General features: G+C 30.1%; 1 protein-coding gene across 1 annotated transcript; it reads left to right on the top strand.

Moving 5' to 3' along the window:
* The first annotated feature begins 3,796 nt into the window (after positions 1-3,796).
* On the top strand, positions 3,797-16,071 carry LOC109801025 (SIN-like family protein). Its single transcript, XM_020361989.3, has 14 exons — positions 3,797-4,077; positions 4,496-4,977; positions 5,052-5,123; positions 5,228-5,335; positions 6,689-6,757; positions 7,545-7,700; positions 8,157-8,204; positions 10,209-10,315; positions 10,399-10,467; positions 10,763-10,811; positions 11,456-12,087; positions 13,290-13,487; positions 13,627-13,747; positions 15,617-16,071. Exons 2-14 carry the CDS (start codon positions 4,597-4,599, stop codon positions 15,686-15,688), a joined length of 2,082 nt encoding a protein of 693 aa, XP_020217578.1. The 5' UTR covers positions 3,797-4,077; positions 4,496-4,596; the 3' UTR covers positions 15,689-16,071.
* The last annotated feature ends 5,515 nt before the right edge of the window (positions 16,072-21,586 follow it).

Here is a 21,586-nt window from a genome sequence, read left to right as displayed (position 1 = left end):
TCTTTCACATGCTTCATATTTTTTTCCCTAAAAGCTAGAAGATCTGCGCCACATTCTTTTGATATAGCAACTTTAAGACTTGAAGTGACCAAATCTTTGATGCCATAACCATGAATCACTAACTTGCATTTTCATGACGATGTTAGTAGTATATTTGAAATTTATTGGAAAACCTCTATTTCCCTTTTCCATTTTAACTTGAGTTATCTCACCTTTTGTCATATTAGATAGCACATATATTTCTTTTAAAGTGAAAAGCATGACCTTTCTCCATCATTTGGAGAATGCTCAATAGTTTTTCTTTAAGATTAGGAACAAGTAAAGCAACATTAACGAGTCTTGCACCTGTCTTGGTCTCTACCATGATAGTGCCTTTACCTTTTGACTCTATCATAGTGTTATTTCCCAATCGTACTTGAACTTTAATAGAGTCATCAATTTCTTTGAAGATGCTTTGATTATTAGCCACGTGATTACTGCACCTGCTATCCAGGTACCATTTCCCTTTTGATTTATCATTGGAATATCGAGTAACATAGAAAAGATGTTGCTCATTGTCTTGCTCTTTGGTAAAAATTTGTTTGTTGTTGGATTTTGTTGCGGCTTTTTCCCACGTGTCCAATTTTTTTTACAATGTTGACATTTAGATTTTTCATGATGCCAACAATCTTTTTTTGAGTGACTTGTCTTTTTACAGATGCCACATGGAGGATATTTTCCTTGATTGGCCTTAGAAAACCTTATTAGTGTGTTTAGATGAAGAATTTTACAAATTTAAAGAATTTTAAATTCTTGGTATTTGAATTACTTTAATTTCAATTTTTATCATTCTTAAAATATTTTGTTTGGATAAGTCAATTCAAATTTCTCAAATTTTAAATTGTTGAGTTGAATATGATAATTTGATTCCACCATGGTAAAATTTATTTTAAAAATATATTTATATGTTGAGATTTTTAAATTAAATTTTATAAAAAAAAATATTAGTTAATTTTTAAATATTTAATAATTTTAAAAATTAATATTAGATAATATTTAATAAATTTAAAAATATTTTTGAATATTCAATAATTAAAAACATGAAGAGATAAGAGATAAGATAAAATATATAAGTGAAATAAGAAGAAAAAAAATGAGGAATTTCAAATTCTTACTTTTTTTGGAGAATTTGAAATTCTTCTATTTTAAGGAATTTCACAAATACTTGAATTTCAAATTCCTTATAAATTCTCCATCCAAACAAGGTATTTCACCTCAAAAAATTTGAAATCATTCAAATAAATAAATTACTCCATTTAAATTTCCCATCTAAACATACTATATTGGTTTTTCTTCATTTATAAAAATTTCTCTAGTGCTTTTATTTCCTCCATATATACTTTATTTTGAGACTATAATTTTAACTTTGATCGAAAGACATTTTGATAGAGTCTTCTTCATGTCACTTCGATCTTTGTTCATAGGCATTAAGAGAGTTCATTAGTTGTGTTACTACTAATAACATAGACAAATCTTTTATTTGTTCAATTGTTTTCGCAATTGCATCATATTTATGGGGAATAAAAATTTAAATTTTTTCAACAACTTTTTTGTCAAAAATATTTTCCCCACAAGCCCTCACTTGACCAACTATTTCTTTTTATTATAGAATAGTAGTCTTTTATGGTCTCATACTCTTTAATTTTTCTTAATTCAAACTCACGTCTTAGAAAATGAAGTTTAACGTTATGTACCTCATTACTTCCTTTAAACTTTTATTGTATCGTGTTCCAAGCTTCCTTTGTACTTGTGACACCCATCATTATTGAAAAAATTGTATCATCAAATGCTTGTTGAGAAACAAATAAAGCCCTTGAATCTTTCTATTTGTTTCCCTTTAACTCCTTCCTAGAAGTTGTTGTAAAAGTTAAAGAATCTTTTAGAATAATAAATCCATCTTTTATAATGTCCCATAAATTTTGAGAGCAAAAAACATGTCTTCATTTTGACAGTAGGAAAATCATAATTTTCTCATGTGAAAATAGGGATTGAAACAAATGATGTTGGTTTGTAGTGCCATAGGTTGAAAAAATATTTTAAAAGTAGTATAAAATATAGTTGAATTTTCTTAGAAGTAGTTGGGAAATTTATTTATGCCTAATTGATGACCAAACATAGCTATGGTATCTCTAATAGTTTTTAGAAACAGAGTGCTAATTGTTGAATTTGATTGAATGTAGGAACGTTAAAAACAGGGGAGTTATTGTTGTGGCGTGGATTTGAGAAATAGTTTAGGTGATGGATAAGATTTTGATAGTTAACAATGTGAGTTAATTTGATTAATGGAGGTGTATACTGATAAGTGTCAATTTTATCAAAATAACTTAACTTTTTTGACACTTATTTAACTAATTTTGAAAGAAATATGTGTTTTACTCCTAAGCTATTACAAAAGTCAAAAGATTATGTAAATTAGTTAGTTTATAAATGAATGATGAAAATTTTACTTAAACATTTGTTTTATGTCGTGTAAGATTCAATAAAGATTCAAAGTATCAAAAAACTCCAATTTGATTAGGTTTTTGGAAAATGACTGATATATAAGAGGTCACAAAGAAAATATGTACAAGTATATAAAAGGTGTTGGGTTAATATATTTAATGACCCAAAGTTCAAGATGAGTTAAGGCCCGTTAACCTTGACATGAGTCCAATCATTTTAGGCACTTATTATCTTTCTCAGTCCTCTAAACTCTTTTTTGATGACACCCTTTAGCATGATTTCATCATTCTCTCTCTTTTCAAAAAGTATTTGTTCTCAAATCTATAACTCTCTCTTCCTCTTCAACTCCCACAAAAGATAATTTTTCACAAGTGCTAGATATGTGATATGCTTGCCAAACAAGGGGACATATCCTAGACTTCCTTTTATGAGGAATCTACATCGTTTGTAAACTTAGAGCCCTTTAGTTAGATTTACCAAGCTGTAATGTTAGTTTCATTTCCAAATTAACAGACTCAGTTGTTCATAATCTTGCTAAGGTAGTTGATGGTAATGCTAATCTTTTTGATTTTAGTCATATCCCTTATTGTATTATATGAAAATTATTAATGAGTCGAGTAAAGTCTCTTCTTCTAAAAAAAAATCTTATAATTTATTTAATTTGATTATGAATCATACTAAACTAAAAAATATCTTTCTCATTATTATTATACTAGCAAAATAAAGATATTTCATGTATTGTGAATATTGTGTAATTTATAAAACTATAGAATTGTCTTATGAATATCGTATATGGAAGTTATAAAATTGCATAAGTAAATTATGAATAATGTGTGTGGAAGTTACAAAACTACAAAAAAAAATTATAATTTATTAAAGAAAAAATCGTTTTGGACAAATAAAATTATTAAATTATCCTATATTAAAAGAAGATCGTGGAATCATCAAAATAAATAAAAAATAAAAATATCCTAAAAATAAGTATACGAAAATATTATATCGCTTTTATATATGGTTATATATAACTAAAATCTTTGATAAGTTATCTATATAAATAATATTATATTTAAATATATAAGTTATATTTAAATTTAAATAATTTAATTATTTAAATATATAAATCATATTTTTAATTTATAATATACAAATATTTTTATTTTTTAATAATTAATTTAAAAAATATTAAAATATAATTTGTAAATATTTACGATAAATAAAAATTAAATTAAATATAAAGTTAATTTTCTAAGAATCTGTTATAATTTTTTTGAGGTATTGATTGCATTTTATATATAAAGCTAATAAATCAAAAGCTTCCCTCGTTCTCAAAACCACAAACCTTACTCTGCAGAAACCTAAGAGCCCGACTCCCATTGCTTTGATTTTTCCGGTAACGTCACGGAACCTACTCCCTGACGGCCTGACCCTTACGAAGCCGTCGGCCCACCGCCGTTAGCGTTGGCAACGCTGCCGCGGTAGCCAAGCCCCTTCCTGTTCGCGTCGACCTCGCACAAGCGACCTCCGCTCAAGCCCGCCTGCGTCGGAAGCCCTCCGCTTCCTGTTGTTTGCGTTGCGCTCGCCGCACTCCACACTCAGGTTAGTACTCCGCATTCGCCATTTCATGTTGGCTGCTCTATTGCACTGTAATTATTTAATTTTGGCATTCATAGTAGTAATTTTTTCATACATGTTTGGCACCAGCAGTTGCTTTTGTGTATTTTTTTTATAGTATTTTTTAATGTATGATATGAATTTTATTGAATTTGTAAGTATGACATGAATATTTTTATAAAAAAATTAATAGAAATTGGATTATGTGGTTTAATTAGTAGCAATTCATCATCACTCTAATTTTTAAAACACTGGTTCAATCATGCATTAGTTTTTCATACATGTTTGTCATTTGCATTTGGCTGTTGGGTAATTCATTTTTTTGGGACTTCTTTTTGGATGAGTTTTATTGAAATTTATACGAACGAAATATTGACATGATTTTCAAAAAATAAATTTACAGAGACCGTGTCATAAAGTGCCTGCGTGCATATCAGAAGCACAAGAGTCTACGAACTCAAAACCTCGCCAAAAACCTTCAACACAGAGCGGCAGAGAGAGGTTATGGACTTGGACGACTTAGAAGAGCTGGCCAAGGCCCCTGCTCGAGTCTCCAAGTTCGCGCCAAAATCATCTAAGCTCAAACCCAAACCGAAATCGGAACCTGCACCCAAACCAGAACCCCAACCCCAACCCTCCATCTGCAAACCAGAGCCACAAGAGTTCGTTACAACTGTCAAAAAGAATGAAGATGGTGTGGAAACCGTGGCATCAACTCAAATTAAGCTTGAACCCAACAACACTGTCAAAATGGACATTGAACCTAAATCTGAGACTCAAGACGAACCAGAACAAGAAGATCCCATGGATGTAGATAGTGCTGAAGACACAGTTGTGCGTGAAATTGATGTCTTCTTCTCACCTTCTATTGATGCCGAGACTCAGGTCTGCATTTTGCGTGTTTGATTTTGCATTTATTTTTTCAATTTCAGTGTCTAATTTTTCTTTGTTGGTTTTAGTTATACGTTTTGCAGTATCCATTAAGACCTTCTTGGCGACCGTATGAATTAGATGATGAGCAAGGCACAGAGGTAAGTTTATGAGTAGTTCTTTAGGAGGAGAAAGGGGGAATCATGTTAAGTTGGTGTTGGTGTTGGTGTTATTGTTGTTTTTTTTTTTTTTTTTAATTGTGTAGGTAAGGTTGAAGCCTAGTAGTTCTGAAGTGGAAATTGATTTACCTATCGATCTTGATTCACCTAATATTGACAAAGAGTTTGCCAACAAATACAACTACACGAAGCAGGTTTGTTCATTATCTCTTACCATGTTAACTCAATAGTGTTCCTTATTTACCGCTGTGATTGCCTCTAATATCAGCAATACAACAATTGTGCATTCCTGTTGTTTTACAATAAGTGAAAATAAAATAACATGGTGATTTGTTAAATACACAATAACAAAGGCTACATGACTCCTTCATTTTAACTTCTTGGGATAAAATTAAACTTTTTGAAAAAACAATTAGTCTTCTTTATGAATTCAAGTTTCAACATTGGACAAGATATATAATTCATCTTTGTCCGGAGTCTATATTGGTAAATTTTTTACAAAATTTACCCTTATTTCAACTTTAATATATTTTGGGCCACACTCAACAAAATAGTCAGCCAATTATCCAAGTGAGTCAATGATAAATAATTTAAGTTTATCTCAGAGATCTGTTTGGTCATATTTTTGAAATGTGACAGATTTTTTCCTTAGTTATGACAAAATGAAGTATAGGATGAGGGACGAAAGCTGTCACATTTTAGAAGTACCCGGACCAAAAATTTTAAAATGTAGGGCTTAAAATCATTTTTGATCAAATCCTGAGGAACCTAAAACACATTTTACCCAAAAGAGTTTATAGGAGTTACAAGCCATTGGCATAAGGCCAAAAGAGCTCCTCATAAACACTTCCTGGTGCTTCCTTAGTGCATAAATGGAGAGACAAAGGATGGGATTAGAATTGCCTTAATTATGCAATTTTAATAGCTTGACAATGTTACTGGTGCATGATATATGTTACACTTCAATTTTCAACACGTTTATGTAGTAGTGTTAGATATGTCATAGTTAGTTTCTGATCATTTCTTGATTGGATATGCAATGGAATTTTAGCTTGTGAAAAGCTTGCTAATCCACGAACAGAAAATCTGCTGCTTTGCTCGCAAAAAGCATATTGGTTTTTTGAAATATTGCAATGAAGCACTAAAACTCTGGAAAAGTGCCTTTCTATGTTTTTAAAATGTTGTTTTAGGCTACCAAAGTATGAACAATTTTTTTGTCAAAACATTATGACTTGAATCAACGGTATATTTTCTAATTTTATAGACCCCAAGGCATTGTTTCAACTTTGATCCATTCTTCTGATTCCATCTGGTTCAATAATGCTTGGTTGGTGTTATTGTTGTATTCTTTGTTTCTTATTTCTATTTTTATTCCTTGATATGCTAAACCTTTTTGTTTGTTAAATTGCCTGACAAACTTTTAACAAACAAGAATATTCAAAGTTTATGCTTTCAGTTGAGTGCCTTATTTGTGCACCTTTGGTATTAGAAAAAACGCAATATTGTGTACCTTTGAAGTATGATGCAATGCTTTTAATTCTCTTCAGACTTTATCAACAAAGTGGAAGCCATCTCCTGCCAATGGGTGTGCTGTTGGGCTTCTTATGGGTGATAAGGTAATTATGTTTCCCATTCTTTTTTATGATATGTAATTTAGCTTCAGGTTGATACATTACTTGAACAACATTGTATCAGGCATGCCATTGCAACATGGAAGATTATTGTTCTTGTTAGATATAGTTTATTGTACATTTAATACTTATTCCAATAAATTAGGATACTTGACTTTCAGTGGAAATACTTATAAGGATGAGTTTCTTTTGGTTTTGGATGAGATTTATCTTATTCATGTCTTGAAGAAAAGTAGGAGCAATCACTTAGTGTGTTTCTTATTGTAAAAAGTTCGTTGAAAAACTAATGCAGTGAGGAGTACTTTACAAAGTATGCTTCAATAAAGAGTGAAAAGGGGGAAAACTAGGAATACACAGCATGCCTTGAAATCAACTTGGCACCTCCTTTTGTATACAATTAAAAACCTTGGAATGTCACCACAAAAAGAAAAAAAAATTGAACATGCTGTTGTGACATCTTACTGGGTTTGTTATTATGTGTTAGATTCATGCATGATTAACCCATAAACCTTGATATGCTTTATATTTACTTATTGCTGATTATATTAGCATTTTAAAATTTTTCACTTTTTCAGACTTTAGACTTATTATGCATCTATTACCATTTACCAATGACTTTTTCTTTATATATATATATATATGTGTGTGTGTGTGTGTGTCTTGTTTCTTCTGAGAGCTTGACGATTTTATGAATTGTTTCATTGTGATGTACAAGTATATTTTTTGATTTGCAAAATGATTGTAAATTTGCCTATCTTTTTCTTGGTTACAGTTATACCTGCATCCAATTCATGCAGTAGTGCAACTCCGACCGTCATTACAACATCTTAATTCTGGTGTTTCAAAAAGGAAGAACATTATCTCTGCTGAAGCAAATGCTACCGTGGGCTCAAATGAAGAAAAGTCTATTGCTACTTCAAAGAAGCAGGTATCATGTATTTCTTTCATTCATGCATGTGTTATTTAATTATAGCAATTTAGAAAGACTGCAAAAGTGCAAGGTGCATGACTTTTAATATTTTTCCATGTACATTTTAAAATGCTTAGATGATGTGTTTTAAGATGTATCAAAGTCCACCCCTCCCAAAACAAAAAGAAGAAAGCAAGAAATGTTTGGTTGCTGTTCTATGCTTTTAGGAACATTGGTTTTGTTGTTCATAAATTGCTAAATTTAATATTTATCCACCAGCATCTTGGTTCCATTTCTGCCAACTATGCTTGACATTAGACATATTTTGCTATCTCATCAGATGTTTATTTCTCGAGTGTCATGTTGCAGTATCACAACATCTCTACTTGTACTCTTTTTCTATGCTTCTTGTATTTTGTCAAGGCTTATTTGGCAATTTCCAATTAGCTAATAGATTTATTCTCTCTGTTGCAGAATAAGCAGACAGAAACTTCTATTGAGCAAAAGGGTGACAGTGATGAGGTATACTAGTAGTTAATTCTGCAATGTAATTTACGTAACAGTTTTGGGTTATAACAAGGGTTATGTTATTTGTGGAAATTACATAATTAGAAATCAGTCCCACATTCCAAATAGACTTAGAATCATTAGCCTAATTATTCTTATATATTGCATTTTGCATTATTTTTTTGCATAATTATTTTTATATAAATCATTAGGCAGAGTGTGTTTTTGAGTTTTCTCATAAATAGTCTCTCCTGCCTCAAATCATAAGTTAGCGATAGAGTGTGTTAATCTCATTTCTGCTGTGCATCTGTCCTGCCTCTGCAAGGTTAAATTTCTGTTGGAAGTCCATTGTTCCTCACACTTGGCTCATCTATTGTCTCCCTTATTGGAAGTTTCAGCCTGACCCTTTAGTCTTGTTGCTGGGAAACTTCGACATGCTGCTGCCATTTTGCCCTTTTCTAGGGCATTGTCTTCTCATTGTCGGAATTCATTACTGGTGGCTGCATTCTGCTTGTTGTTGCCCTTCTGAGTTTGTTCTGAGGGTCACCTTCCGCATTCTCCTTGATCTGTGTAATGGGTCTGAAACACAAAATATGCTCCTCCCATAATTCATGTCTTTTAACAAAACTCAAAATGCCCCTTCTCTTTTTTGCTTTCGCTGGAGCTTTGTCAATTATCTCTGTTAAGCTTAATGGCAACAATTATCTGGATTGGTGCTCAGCTGTTGAAGTTAGGTTCCTCAAACTGGGACTTTCTATACATTTGACATCCAAAGCTGAAGCTATTGATGCTTCTCTTAGAAGGGAATGGAAGAAAATAGACTATCAATTAGTGTCTTTGCTATGGCAAGCCGATGATCAAGTTCTCTTGGTCCACTAACCCTTGTTATGAGATTTAGTAAACATCTAGGAGTGTTTATTCTAATAATATCCAATATCTATGGCTTACTAGTACTCTATAATTTAGAACCTCCAAATGATCATGGTTTAATTTTCTTATTTGAACAAGGCCCAAACCATCATCCTGCAAATTAAAATGATTTTGACTAAAAATTGCTGGATAAATTAGGCCCCCATCTATACAGTGTTTGTTTTCCTTGGCCTTCACAAGGATATTGATAAATGTTTAAATTCAAATCCTAACATACTCAAACATCCCTATTGTGGGAGAGCTTATTGATTGTTGTTTATTTTGACTTTTCAAACATCCAAGTTGGACTCAAAGAAAATTTGCATTTTTTTTTACATTTGGTGATTGTGGAGGATCAGAATGTGGTCATGGAAAAGGTGGTTATGGTAAGTGGCCAGTAGCCACCATGCTTCTATTGTAAACATATGGAACATTTCGAGATTGCTGCTACTCTTTGCATGTTTTATAGGAAAATTTACAAATGTCTCGATCCTAGGTGTGATATCGAGAGAAAGAATGAACCTCTTCACTGAACAAGTTTTTCTAATCAAACAATGATTACAAAGAGTATTTCCAACTAAATGCGGTTCACTCAAGAATATGATAACCAATCCTAAGAGATAGTAAGAAATAGGGAAATCAATCCTGGTGGATAATGCAAGACCTTCTAAATTATGATAAAATATTTCATATATTCTAACAACTTCAATAAAAAAATTTACAGTTATAGGTATAAAGAATGAATGTAGGATTAGGAAGATGGTTATTTTGAGTGCTTTCTCCAGAGAGTGAGAATAATTAATAATATCTATTGAGTAAAAAGTTGGCATTAAAGGATTACTGCTTCTGATGCAACAATTAGAAACCTTAATGAACTTCTGTGGAAGTGCTTGCCATGTCATATGTTAATTTTTAGCTTTTTGAATGAAATGAATTGTAATATACATGTGCATGGATGAAAAACATGTTATTTGGAATATGAATTAGTTCCATATATTTGCATTTTCTGCCAAATGAGTTTCTTAATGGTGATTTTGTTTCTTAACATCATTTTGTTTATTTTTCCCTCCCGTTCTAATCACAGTTTTTTGGTTTCTATATTATATGCAGCGCTGGGTTCCTCTAAAGTACCACACCTCTAATAGTGATATCTCCTCTAGATATCTGCAGCAAATGGTGGTACAAGAAAGTTCTCCCATAAACTTTACAATGAGAGCGTAAGAATATGTCCTGTTGTCCTTTTACTCTTATGTTTTTGTAGATTACTAAATTTGGCAAGTTTGTAAATCTTTGATTCAAGGGATGATTATGTTGATGCACTGTGTCCTGGAGTGAGCAGCAACAATTTACCAAAGGGTCCTTCTAAAAGGTACTGTCTTCCTTTAATGTCAAGTTTATTTATTTTTTGGTCCTTACTTCTGATTATTGATTTGCCATTAGATGTTGTGGGTAGGACTGTCACTCTTTTTTCCTTCCGTATCAGCAAATGTGTCTGTTTCTGTCTATTTTTTTGTGTGATATTCTTTCTCTCCTTGTTTCTGCCCACTTCTTGGTAGTATGCTTATAGTTCTTTAATGCTATATCGATTTTGTTTATTGGTTTGTACTTTGTACTATTGCCTTCTTATAATTTTGAGTATCATGTGTGTGTTTATGTAATTTCAGGGATCTTCTATCATTGCCTATTGAAGAACGGCTTAAGAAAATGCTTGAGGTTTGTAACATTGTTTGTTTGAGTTTGATTTCTTTGTTTGAGAAAGGGGCATTTAGATCCAATAAGGTTCTTCATCTTGCTTCCTAATCCTATATACTTGTGCTTGCTTATAGTTGACTACATTTTTGACCACATATTTTCTATTCCCAATTCAATTCTGCTGTTTTATAAGTGTATGTTAACTGCTAAGTTATTAGTGAACATACTTATCAACAAATAACCTGGACATATGCACCAAGTTGCTCATTCACAAGATGTCAAACACTGAGCTTTCTGCTTTCTATATGAAAAGTGTTTTTATTTTACCTGGATGCTACAAGGTTTATAGGAAATATGTCATTGTTATGTATATATTTAACACGTGTTAGAATATCCATTGATAATACGTCCCTGTTTAGATGAGTTATTAAAGGATTTGTTGTTTTCTTCTCTTCTGTATGTGTTATAAATAAAGTGTAATTCTCACATTTCTGGTCTTAATTTTCTCAACTATGGTCCAACTGAGCAAAGTCACCACCACCAGAAGCCTTTTCCTTTGTGGTGGGGTTGGCTACAAGGATCAAATAATGCTGTAATCTTCTATTCTGATTCATGTTTCTGTGTGCTATTTTTTATGACATGTCTAACAGAGCCCTTTATGACAGAGTCGTCCACTTCATCGTTTCAGTGCTATTAAGCACTTTGCTCCTGAATACTCTGAGGAGGAACTTCTAAGATTCCTGCAGCAGCATGCAGTATTGATTTGGGGACTATGGACTGCAAAAAGTTCATTGCTCTATCCTCACGGTGGTGTGGAAACTTTTTCCAGAGATTATGCCCTACTATTGTTTAGCAAGAATTTGAAAGTTCAGTCTTCTGATGTGAATGTTCGAGGTGAAGTTGGTACTCATGTGAAGAACTTCCTAAAGATATTTGGCTTGGAAAGATATGATCTTAGTAAATCTACTGGACAATCAGTTCCTCACTGGAAGTTCAGAGAGCTTCCTGATGAGTCATTCAAAAAGCAGTATCCAAATATTGTTGAAAAACAGGAAGAACTTTTCAAAGGTTTGGAACAGTTATCTGGTTATGCTTCTAATGCAGGGAAACGTAAAATTGGAAAAAATGCTGTAGCAAACCAAGGTGTGAACAATGAGCTTATTAAATCAGAAAGTTCTGATCAACGGATATCAAGTCTGGGTCGAGTGCCTCCTGGGAGAATGACCATGTCAAATGAGACCCGACATGCTCTGCCAATTGCTCTCAAGAAACTTTTTCAGACTCACAAAGTTTGCAGGTATGGTTATAAACATCTATCCTTTGGTGAGTTCCCGTTTTCAGATGATTATTGAGATAGTTTTTGGAAGCACAAATATTGGTGGTTAACTTCATATTACTTTACAAAGCTCTCATATTTCAAAACTTGTGCTTCACATTTGTCAATACTTGATACTTTTTGTATGCATACGTTTTTCTTTTTTAAAATATCAGTTCTTTCTTTTTATCTTAGATTTGTGATATATGTTAATTTTATTTATTGCATTATATATAGTTGTGTTGTGTCTTGTTTTGTTAAAATGTTGTATGTCATTGTCCTGTGTTGTATAGATGTTCTCTAGATTTTAATTTATTCATTTGTTTTGTATTTCATCATGCTATAGGCTATTCATCCATTTGGGGGTATACAGACACAATGCACTATGCCTAACTTGATTTTTTTTTGTAACAAATTGTATTTTTGGCAAGACACTGAGATCATGAGGTGGTGTCTGTGCTCACACCCATTGAACATGTAACCAAGTCCCATGTGGCGTTGAGAATTTTGAAACAATTTCTATAAAGGAGGGACTGTTAAGCCCCATAGAACTGTGCTGCATATCAGGGCTGTGGTGCTTTTGGCTGGAAATCATAGTCTCGGACCATGCTTTTGATGGTTCTTTGATTTTTTTGCTAAGGAATAGAAGACATCTTTTGAGCTAATATTCTTTTATAAAAAAAAAATGTTTCATATCTGATTCCAATGTCTTGTTAATTGAAACTTTTGTTTTAAAGAGTAATAGAGAAGATATTTAGGGATTTATTGTGGACAAGGGTGGGTGATATGAAGAGATATAATCTTATTAATAGGGATTTGTGCTGCAGAAATGAGGGGGCTATGGGTCTGGGCATGTTCTGCTCTAAAATTATTTCTTTGGCAGGTAAAAGGCTGTGATGGTTTCCTTTAGAAACAAAATTATTCATGACAATTAGTTATTTGATTAAATCTGGTTTAGAATGGGATAGGTTCAAATACCAATCCAGCAATCTTTGCCACTGATGCTAGTCCTTGAAAATTCTTCTCAGGGATATGCATCTTTCTGACCACTTACTGAATCATTCTTAGTTAGGGTGAGGGAGATGGAGCGGGGAAAAATCTCTGCCAATTGACATTACCTTGAAGTGAATTTGGTCCATCATGGGATGACAGTTGTCTTATGCTGTTTATATTTATCTTGGCAGCTTCCAAATGATATGCCAAGGATTGCGTGAAATGGCAGTTTCCAAAACTATGCTTTCGAAGGGAGATTCTAAAATTGCTGTGGATGCAGCTCATAGTCTTGATGGTCCAGATAACGAGTTGAAGGCTGTCATCAGTGAAGTTGCATGTGATATCCATGGTTATTATGTGTTGAAATCATCACAAGATGAACCATTCAGGTGTTTTTTCTCTTCCCCACCCCACCCCCAAAAGTAAAAGAGAACATTGTTTTAACTCCATGGGTGGTCAACGAATTTTAAAAACAAGTAGCACATTCCATTTGTTATATAATTCTCATGACTGTATTGGTCTTTGCAGAGATGTTGTAATTGATTTGTTTCGTGGAATGGGGTCCCAGGCCAAGCTGAAGAAGGCCGAGATACTTGAAGCTGCAAGGAGAAAACTCAGTAGGGAGGTTACTAACAGTGAATATATCAAGGTAATTTGATCTTTTTCATGAGCACTTCGTAATTTGTATCTCAATTTTATCAGTGTTTTCCCTGATTAAGGTCCACGCACAAGCCTTATATGCCTTTTGATAAAGGCTCATAATGTTTCAACTGATTTCACTCTAGTTATGGTTGAAGATTTACATTGAATAGATAATTTCACCGCTAATTACATAAAAATGCAGTAACTATATTATAAACTAGCAAATACATATAGGACAAGTGTCATGAAATATTAGCAATAACTTTATAGATGTTTTTTGGGAATTATTCTGAATGAGGATCATATATGTAGGTGATAGGCTGTTTTTTATGATGGGTTTGTCTTCTTTCTGTTCCTTGTTTTTCTTGTGATTTCTAGCAAATGGGTTTTCTATTCTAGACCAATTCTTGCAAGTAATCTTCAGACACAATGAGCCAAAGAAAAAAAAAGGTGATACAATACTGCCCAATCTCTATACATGCCAGAAGTGTCAACTTCCTTTAATTAAGAATGATCGTAAGTACAGCCAAGTCCTATAATGTATTGGGGGCAGTGAGGTACCTTTTAAGATGCAATCATACAGCTGTAGCCAAATGGCCTGCAATTGCAAAACTTCAGTCTTTTACCTCCTTATTGCTGAAGCCTTTAAATGTAACTAGCAGAAGCTCTTCTAGAGTAGAATACCCACACTTAAGTCAAACCAAAATCCCCAAACTAAGTGTTCAATAAGAAAGTAGCCATCAAGTGTCCAATAGATTATGAACTAGAACGATACATAATGTACAAAATAGTCCGGGACCTACTGATTTGAGCTGTTAATTTGTGTTCGTTCTATTTAATACTACTGTCCTGGCAAAATAATTTTCTTTAGACGGAGGATTGAATTCTATAAATTTGTTTTTTTACAAGAAAAAATAAAAGCTTGGTGATTAGGGGAGTAGGTTTCAAATTGTAAGGAAGATTGACAAGGGGTAGAGTAGCTGAATCTTGAGCCAGAACACTATTATCATCAATACTCTTATTTCCATTTTTTTAGGGACAAGCAAGGTTTCCAGATTTCACTAGTAGTATCCTTAAGTACTTCTAGGCTCTATGCTGACATGTTGATTTCGTGAGAAGTTTACACAAATTGAATTGCATTTTAAGCCCTTAAACTTCGTAGTATTGTACCATGTAACATTGAAAGCTTTTCAGTGCTTATAGCTACGAGTTGATCGCGGCTGATAATATGTTGCATGTTTGAGCTCTATTTGTATCATAGAAAATTATTGTATGATTGATTGATTGAATAAAAATACAAATGAGAGGGGCTTTGAGCTCTATCTGTAGAGCTTTATTAGAGGTAATTAACTACTAACAATCATTCCTAACCAACCACCCAACTAACTAATTTCAATGGATTAATATCCTGTAACAGATCCACTATTAATTTTGAAAAAAATTCCAATGTATAAAGCTATCAAGTTTTATTCCATTATTCAATATACTCATGCATCCTACGCATGCATCTATTGTTAATGGGCAGGGTTAATGCATATATTGTTTATTGTTAACAATCGAACATTGAGTACTGGAACATGGAAAGGATGTAAAATAGCTAAGGTAGAAACAAGGGGGGGAACCTCGCACCACCTAAAACGTGTAGTTGCTTCAGACTTTGATTAATTGCTTTAAACAATATAAAAAAGTAGAATGAATGTCGCCTGCGTAGCCATATAAATTGAAATCAGATAATATGATCTTGACACGGTGTGAGCGCAAATAAATGTTGCGAAGTCATTCTTAAATTTAATGGTGTTTTCCCCTTTGTGGGTTAATATATATTGCTTATTATTCTAACCGTTTTGTTTGTCTATTTTCTTAAACACAATTTCAGGTGATGAGTGAGTTATGTGTCTCAAAAGGTTCTGTTTGGGTGTTGAGAAGCGGAGATGGAAGTTTGCAATGATCCAAGGTCCCGCTGATTGATCTGAGCAAAAATATTATAGGGTTTTATTCATAGTTTTTCTTTGACGGGAAGTGAAGGGAGCTCATACCACTGCTTTAGTCTTTAGGTTATTAATTGGTAATAGTCATCATTCTCGAACATGCTAATCTTTTCCTACTTTTTAGCTTCTAATAAGAAAATAAAATAGAATAGAGAAAATCTTCATTATTTGAATAGAAAGAAAAGGATAAAAGAGTGACATGAAAGAAAATAGAAATCGCAAGAGATTGCACCGTCCGCTAGTAGTGTTTCGCTAAATTGATGGAATTTATGCTGGCTTTTGCTTTCACTTGAGATTACGTGGGGGTTATTGGTAATTCGAACAAATGAGATTGTTTTTCATATTTTAACGAGTTTAACGGGTATGTTACGTATGTATTGAAGTGCTTAAACTTTTTACACAATGTTAACCAATTAGAAATCGTGTTAGGAATGAATTATAAGATGATTATTATCTGTCAAAAAGAAAATATAATTATTAATAAAGTTAATAAATCTATTATAAATAATTTAGATGTTTCTTATCATATAATAATGTAAATATTTTATAATGCCAGTGTATATCGTTGTGTATAATTCCTTTTATTTTTATTATATATATATATATATATATATTTAGGATATAGGTTTTTCCCAACATTACATCGTTACATACAAGGGAACGTGAAATGATTTTATCCATGTTTTGAATATATGCATTTTTTCTATTACTTATTAGTCTGGATAAGGAAATAAAATAAAAAAGAACGAAAATGAAAATTTAATTAAAAATATTTTTAGTCGCAATTAACAATTAATTCATTCCATAGTCTATAAAGTTGTTCTATAACTTAGTTAGATTTAATTAGTCATTGATTTGATCCAGATATTAGTTTCATTATGTCAATGATCAAACTAACGAGTATGTATGTTCATCGAATTATATGAACTGATGTGTGTGTATGTTTGTTTGTGTGTAGGATTGAACTATTTTTATTATGCAAGCCCATACTTCATTATACAACACGAATGTTATCTATAACAACTATTGGTAATATAAGATCATAGTTAAATCATAATAACATGTAAACTTAAAAAATATATAAAATGTATATAAAGTGAGATAGAGCAATAAAATGGGAACGATATTGTCTTATGAAATAGATGAGAAATAAAGAATAACATCAAATAACTTGATTTAGATATACTCAATAAAACATTTAAAACTTATGAGTTGAGAACCATGAGTTGCAAAATCACCAAAGAGTTGCTTGGTCCATATTTCATTAATTATAAGAACATACGAAGCATAAATAATATGGCTAATATTTTAGGTCATTTATTTATAACTATTATGACGATTCGTTAGCATATATTCTTGTCAATTATCATCCAAAGAGTTCTAATTAGGGAAAAATGAGTTAAAAAACATATGCCAAAACCCTATTTTGGTCCCTTATAATCTTTTTTTGTTTCAATGTAGTCCCACTTTTATTTTTGGTCTCAATTTGGTCCCAAATTAATTAATTGGTTTTAATTTAGTCCCATTTTAATTAATTGGTTTCAATGTGGGACTTCCGTCCAAATTATTTAAACGGAGTTAACTTTTGGGCATGTGAATGCCACGTAGATGCATACGTGGATGCCACGTGGATGACATTTTTTTGAAAACACCTGGACCCAGAACGGCCCGTTCTGAAACCAGAACGGGCCGTTCTGGTTGCACTCTTCGTGTGTTAATTTTGCAATTGAAACAGGCCGTTCCAGATGCGAAAATTAACACACCACCAGTGCAGTAGGACGAGCCGTTCTGTTTTCAGAACGGGCCGTTCTGAAAACAGAACGGGCCGTTCTGGTTTCAGAACGGGCCGTTCTGGATTCAGAACGGCCCGTTCCAAAATTGAGAATAGAATATTCTTTGCTTAATTGTGTTTTTGATCGCTCAAGTATTATAATTATGCAATTTTGATCCCTAAGATTTTAATTGAGTAATTTCAGTCCTTAAAAGATTTTAGTTGTGTAATTTTAGTCTCACAATTTTTAATTGAACAATTTTAATCTCTCAAATATCATAATTGTGCAATTTTTGTCTTTCTCATTAAAAATTTAATAATTTTAAAATTTTAATATATATATATAATGTTTTAAAACTATATAATTGTTTGCTTATTTAAATTACCGTATATTATAATTTTTTATTGTATCAAATGATATATATTTATTATTAATTTTTAATAGGAGAAACTAAAATCGTACTATTATGATATTCGAGGGACTAAAATTGTTCAATTAAAAATTGAAGGACCAAAATCGCGAATTGCAATTCTTTAAGGACTAAAATTACCCAATTAAAATCTTGTGGATCAAAACTGCACAATTGTAATACTTGAGGGATAAAAAATGCAATTAAACCAATATTCTTTATTAATTTTATTAAAAAATATAATAATTTTGAAAAATATTTTTTTATAGTAAAATTTTTAAAATTACTTATTTTTATAAAATACAATTGTCTTATAAATAGAGTAATAATTTTTTCTTTTTCTCTTTTTGTTTGAAGAAATATTTAAGTATCACTTTATAATTTTTTGCAACTTATTTAAAATTAGAGGAATAAAATGATAAAAATTAATAAGATAAATATAATAAAATAAAATATAAAAAAATATTAATATATTTATTTTATTAGATATAACAACATAATTAAAATATAATTAATAATATATATTTTATAAAATTATTAATTTTATATATAAAAAAAATGAAACCGGAACGGCCCGTTCTGGATCCAGGTGTTATAAAAAAAATTGTCATACATCCACGTATGCATCTACGTGACATCCACGTGCCCAAAAGTTAACTCCGTTTAAATAATTTGGACGGAAAGTCCCACATTGAAATCAATTAATTAATTTGGGACTAAATTGAAACCAATTAATTTATTTGGGACTAAATTGAGACAAAAAATAAAAGTGAGACTACATTAAAACAAAAAAAAAATTATAAGGACCAAAATAAGTATCTAACCAAAAACATATAATTAAGAAAGCCTATCACGAAATTTTCTGATTGTGGAATGTAAATGATTTCCAATTTTCAGAGTGCATTTACTTTCACTGACAGAAACATTAAAGTATTTAATGCAAATAATAGTATGCTTCTTTAAATATGGACTTCTAAAAATAATTTTACATAACTTGATAATCACATTTATATATCTTTATTCAACTAGTTACTGAAAAATATTTTTTTATGAAATCTATTTTTCACAAACAAATATACGTCATGTAATAATTTTACAAATAAATAAGAAATAGAAATATAAACATAAGTGATACCATAAATTTATAAATAAAAATTGATATACATATATATATAGATTTGGATTGAATTGAATTGATTTTCAATCTGATAAAAATTCCATTTTTTTTCTAGTCATTTAATTTTGTTTTTGGTTTATTTGATGTTTTGGATTGTTCCGTTTGTTTATAACTTTATATTGAATTGGACCGATTTACGAACACCGTTTGTATTTTGCTCAATGATCTAGCCACCTGTGAACCGGTTCAGTTACAGTTGTATTATGCTGTTATCAACGGTGCCGAACGTAAGACTAAAGTCAGTAAAAATTAATGTATTTAAATAAATAATAATGATATATATAAATAATAAAATAAAATAAAAATATTATGAAAAAGGAAAAACACTCGATAATAATGAAATGTCCACCTCGATATAAAGCAACAAAAAAATACACAGCGCATTGAAAAATGACTAAAATATAAAAGAAACTAATTAATATAAGGTAAAAATAACAACAAACGAAAATATTAGTTATCAAGAAATATTTTATAATTAATATTGATTGATTATTTTATAATATGAGTTATTATATGATTATTTATTTTATTTATTGTATTATAAATGACAGGTTTAATTAAAAAAAATAGATTTGTAAGTTGTAACCAAACCTAATAAAATTTAGGAAACACCATATTGAAAAGTCGTATCCGATCCTTTATGAATATGTCATGTATCATGCAAACATGTTTTTAAATTCACAAATTATTCATATATGATGTAAGGTATGATACGATTATGGGATTATGTAAACATAATATAAGTTGCGAAAAAAAAAACATTTGTATTGATAAAAAATTTTTATTTGCTAAAAAAGAAGTTATTAGAGATGTTATTTTATTAATTTTGACATACAGTATCATTTAATTTGATCCTGTGTGTGTTATAGATTAATTTGTATTCGATAAACTTATAGCTACAGTTAAAGACACGGGGATATTGTTATTGTATTGTAAAATTCCAGAGACAGGGAATAACTTTATATATAATATGAACGATCACACTGTCGACGACCTTTCAAAAACGGAAGTAGAAAATGATTTGCCACGAATGAACTGTATATTGATGTTAATTATGTTCTACAACTCCACGTGGCAGTAGTATTTTTTTTTTTTTTTTGTCATTACACATGAATCAAGAGATAAACACATATAATATATATTTTTTTTTTCAGTTGAAAGTAATTTTTTATCGATCATAATTATAATGACTACATCAAAATTTAAATCTAAAATCATGTACATATTATTCTAACCTCTATCATACTATTTAAATTTTTTTTTCTAAGAATTTGTTTTGATTTTACTTTTTTACTTTTTAATTTTTTAAAATACGTTAATTTATTTTCTAGTTTTATAGAGACTTTTTTTTTGCTTTTGATACTTATAAAATACATTTTTTATCCTCATTTCTCTGAAATTTAAAATTATTATTATTGGTTCCTAATGATTATTTTAAATAAATAAATCATATTTATTTTAAAATTTATAAAATAATTTAAAAATATCACATGCTAATATGATATTAGTGACAATTATGGATAATATCTAAAATAACCATTTAATTTCTAAATAAGCATATAAAATAGTTAAAAAAATAATCTCATAATAGTAAAACTAAAAATAATAGTTCTAATGATTTTTTTTTATAAAAAAAATAGAAATTAAAATCGAAATTTGATTATTTTGCAAGGATTAAAAGTATATTCAAACCTTAAATTTAACTAAAGTTATAAATTATAAAATAAAATAAAATAAATAAAATAATAAATAATATATCAAAGTAATTTAAAAAAATAGGTAAACCAAATTGATAAATAGCTTATACCAACACATTTTATAAAATATTTAAAACATATTTTTAACATGTCCAATATATCTCATTCAACTATAATGATTTTATTTTTGAAAAAATAGATCATCAAAATTGGTTTTTTTTTATCATAATGAAAATATTATATATATATATATATATATATATATATATATATATATATATATATATATAACTTGATTTTGTTTAACTGTTATTTTGTTAAAAAAATGATTTCAGAATATTATAACTTGACTTTTTTAGTAATTAACTATATCATTAGTATGAAGTATTCATCAATTTTGTTAATAACTAATTTTTGTCAAAAAACTTAACTAGCCAATTTTAGTAGAGTCTTTTCTTTTAATTATATATATATATATATATATATATATATATATATATATATATTTATTTATTTATTTATTTTTTCACAAAACTCAAACTCAAAGTGTTATTTAAAGTGATAAACTTTAGTTTCACTTGGATAACTTGATATTTGAGATAATAAGATTAAGTTTTTAATTAAAGAATTAATTATTTAAAAAACTGAAAATTGAGAAAATATTTTATAAATAAAATTTTAAAATAATTAATAACTTAATGTCTGTAAAGTATAAAAATATTAAAGAATAATAAAGTAACATTATTCCTTAAAAGAATATTGTTTTTGCTGGTCCCTTTAAAAGAATATAGTTCCATTTTAAA

The sequence above is a fragment of the Cajanus cajan genome, chromosome 11, assembly GCF_000230855.2.
Source record: "Cajanus cajan strain Asha chromosome 11, NIPB_CcT2T_4, whole genome shotgun sequence".
NCBI classification, from domain to species: domain Eukaryota; kingdom Viridiplantae; phylum Streptophyta; class Magnoliopsida; order Fabales; family Fabaceae; genus Cajanus; species Cajanus cajan.
This window is presented reverse-complemented; position numbering and strand designations above follow the sequence as displayed.

Bases quoted from the DNA above. Each gene is read 5' to 3' on its own strand.
- LOC109801025 (XM_020361989.3), top strand. From the start codon at position 4,597: ATGGACTTGGACGACTTAGAAGAGCTGGCCAAGGCCCCTGCTCGAGTC. The intron at 4,978-5,051 runs GTCTGCATTTTG...TGTTGGTTTTAG, and splicing joins CTATTGATGCCGAGACTCAG to TTATACGTTTTGCAGTATCC. The intron at 10,812-11,455 runs GTTTGTAACATT...CCTTTATGACAG, and splicing joins GGCTTAAGAAAATGCTTGAG to AGTCGTCCACTTCATCGTTT.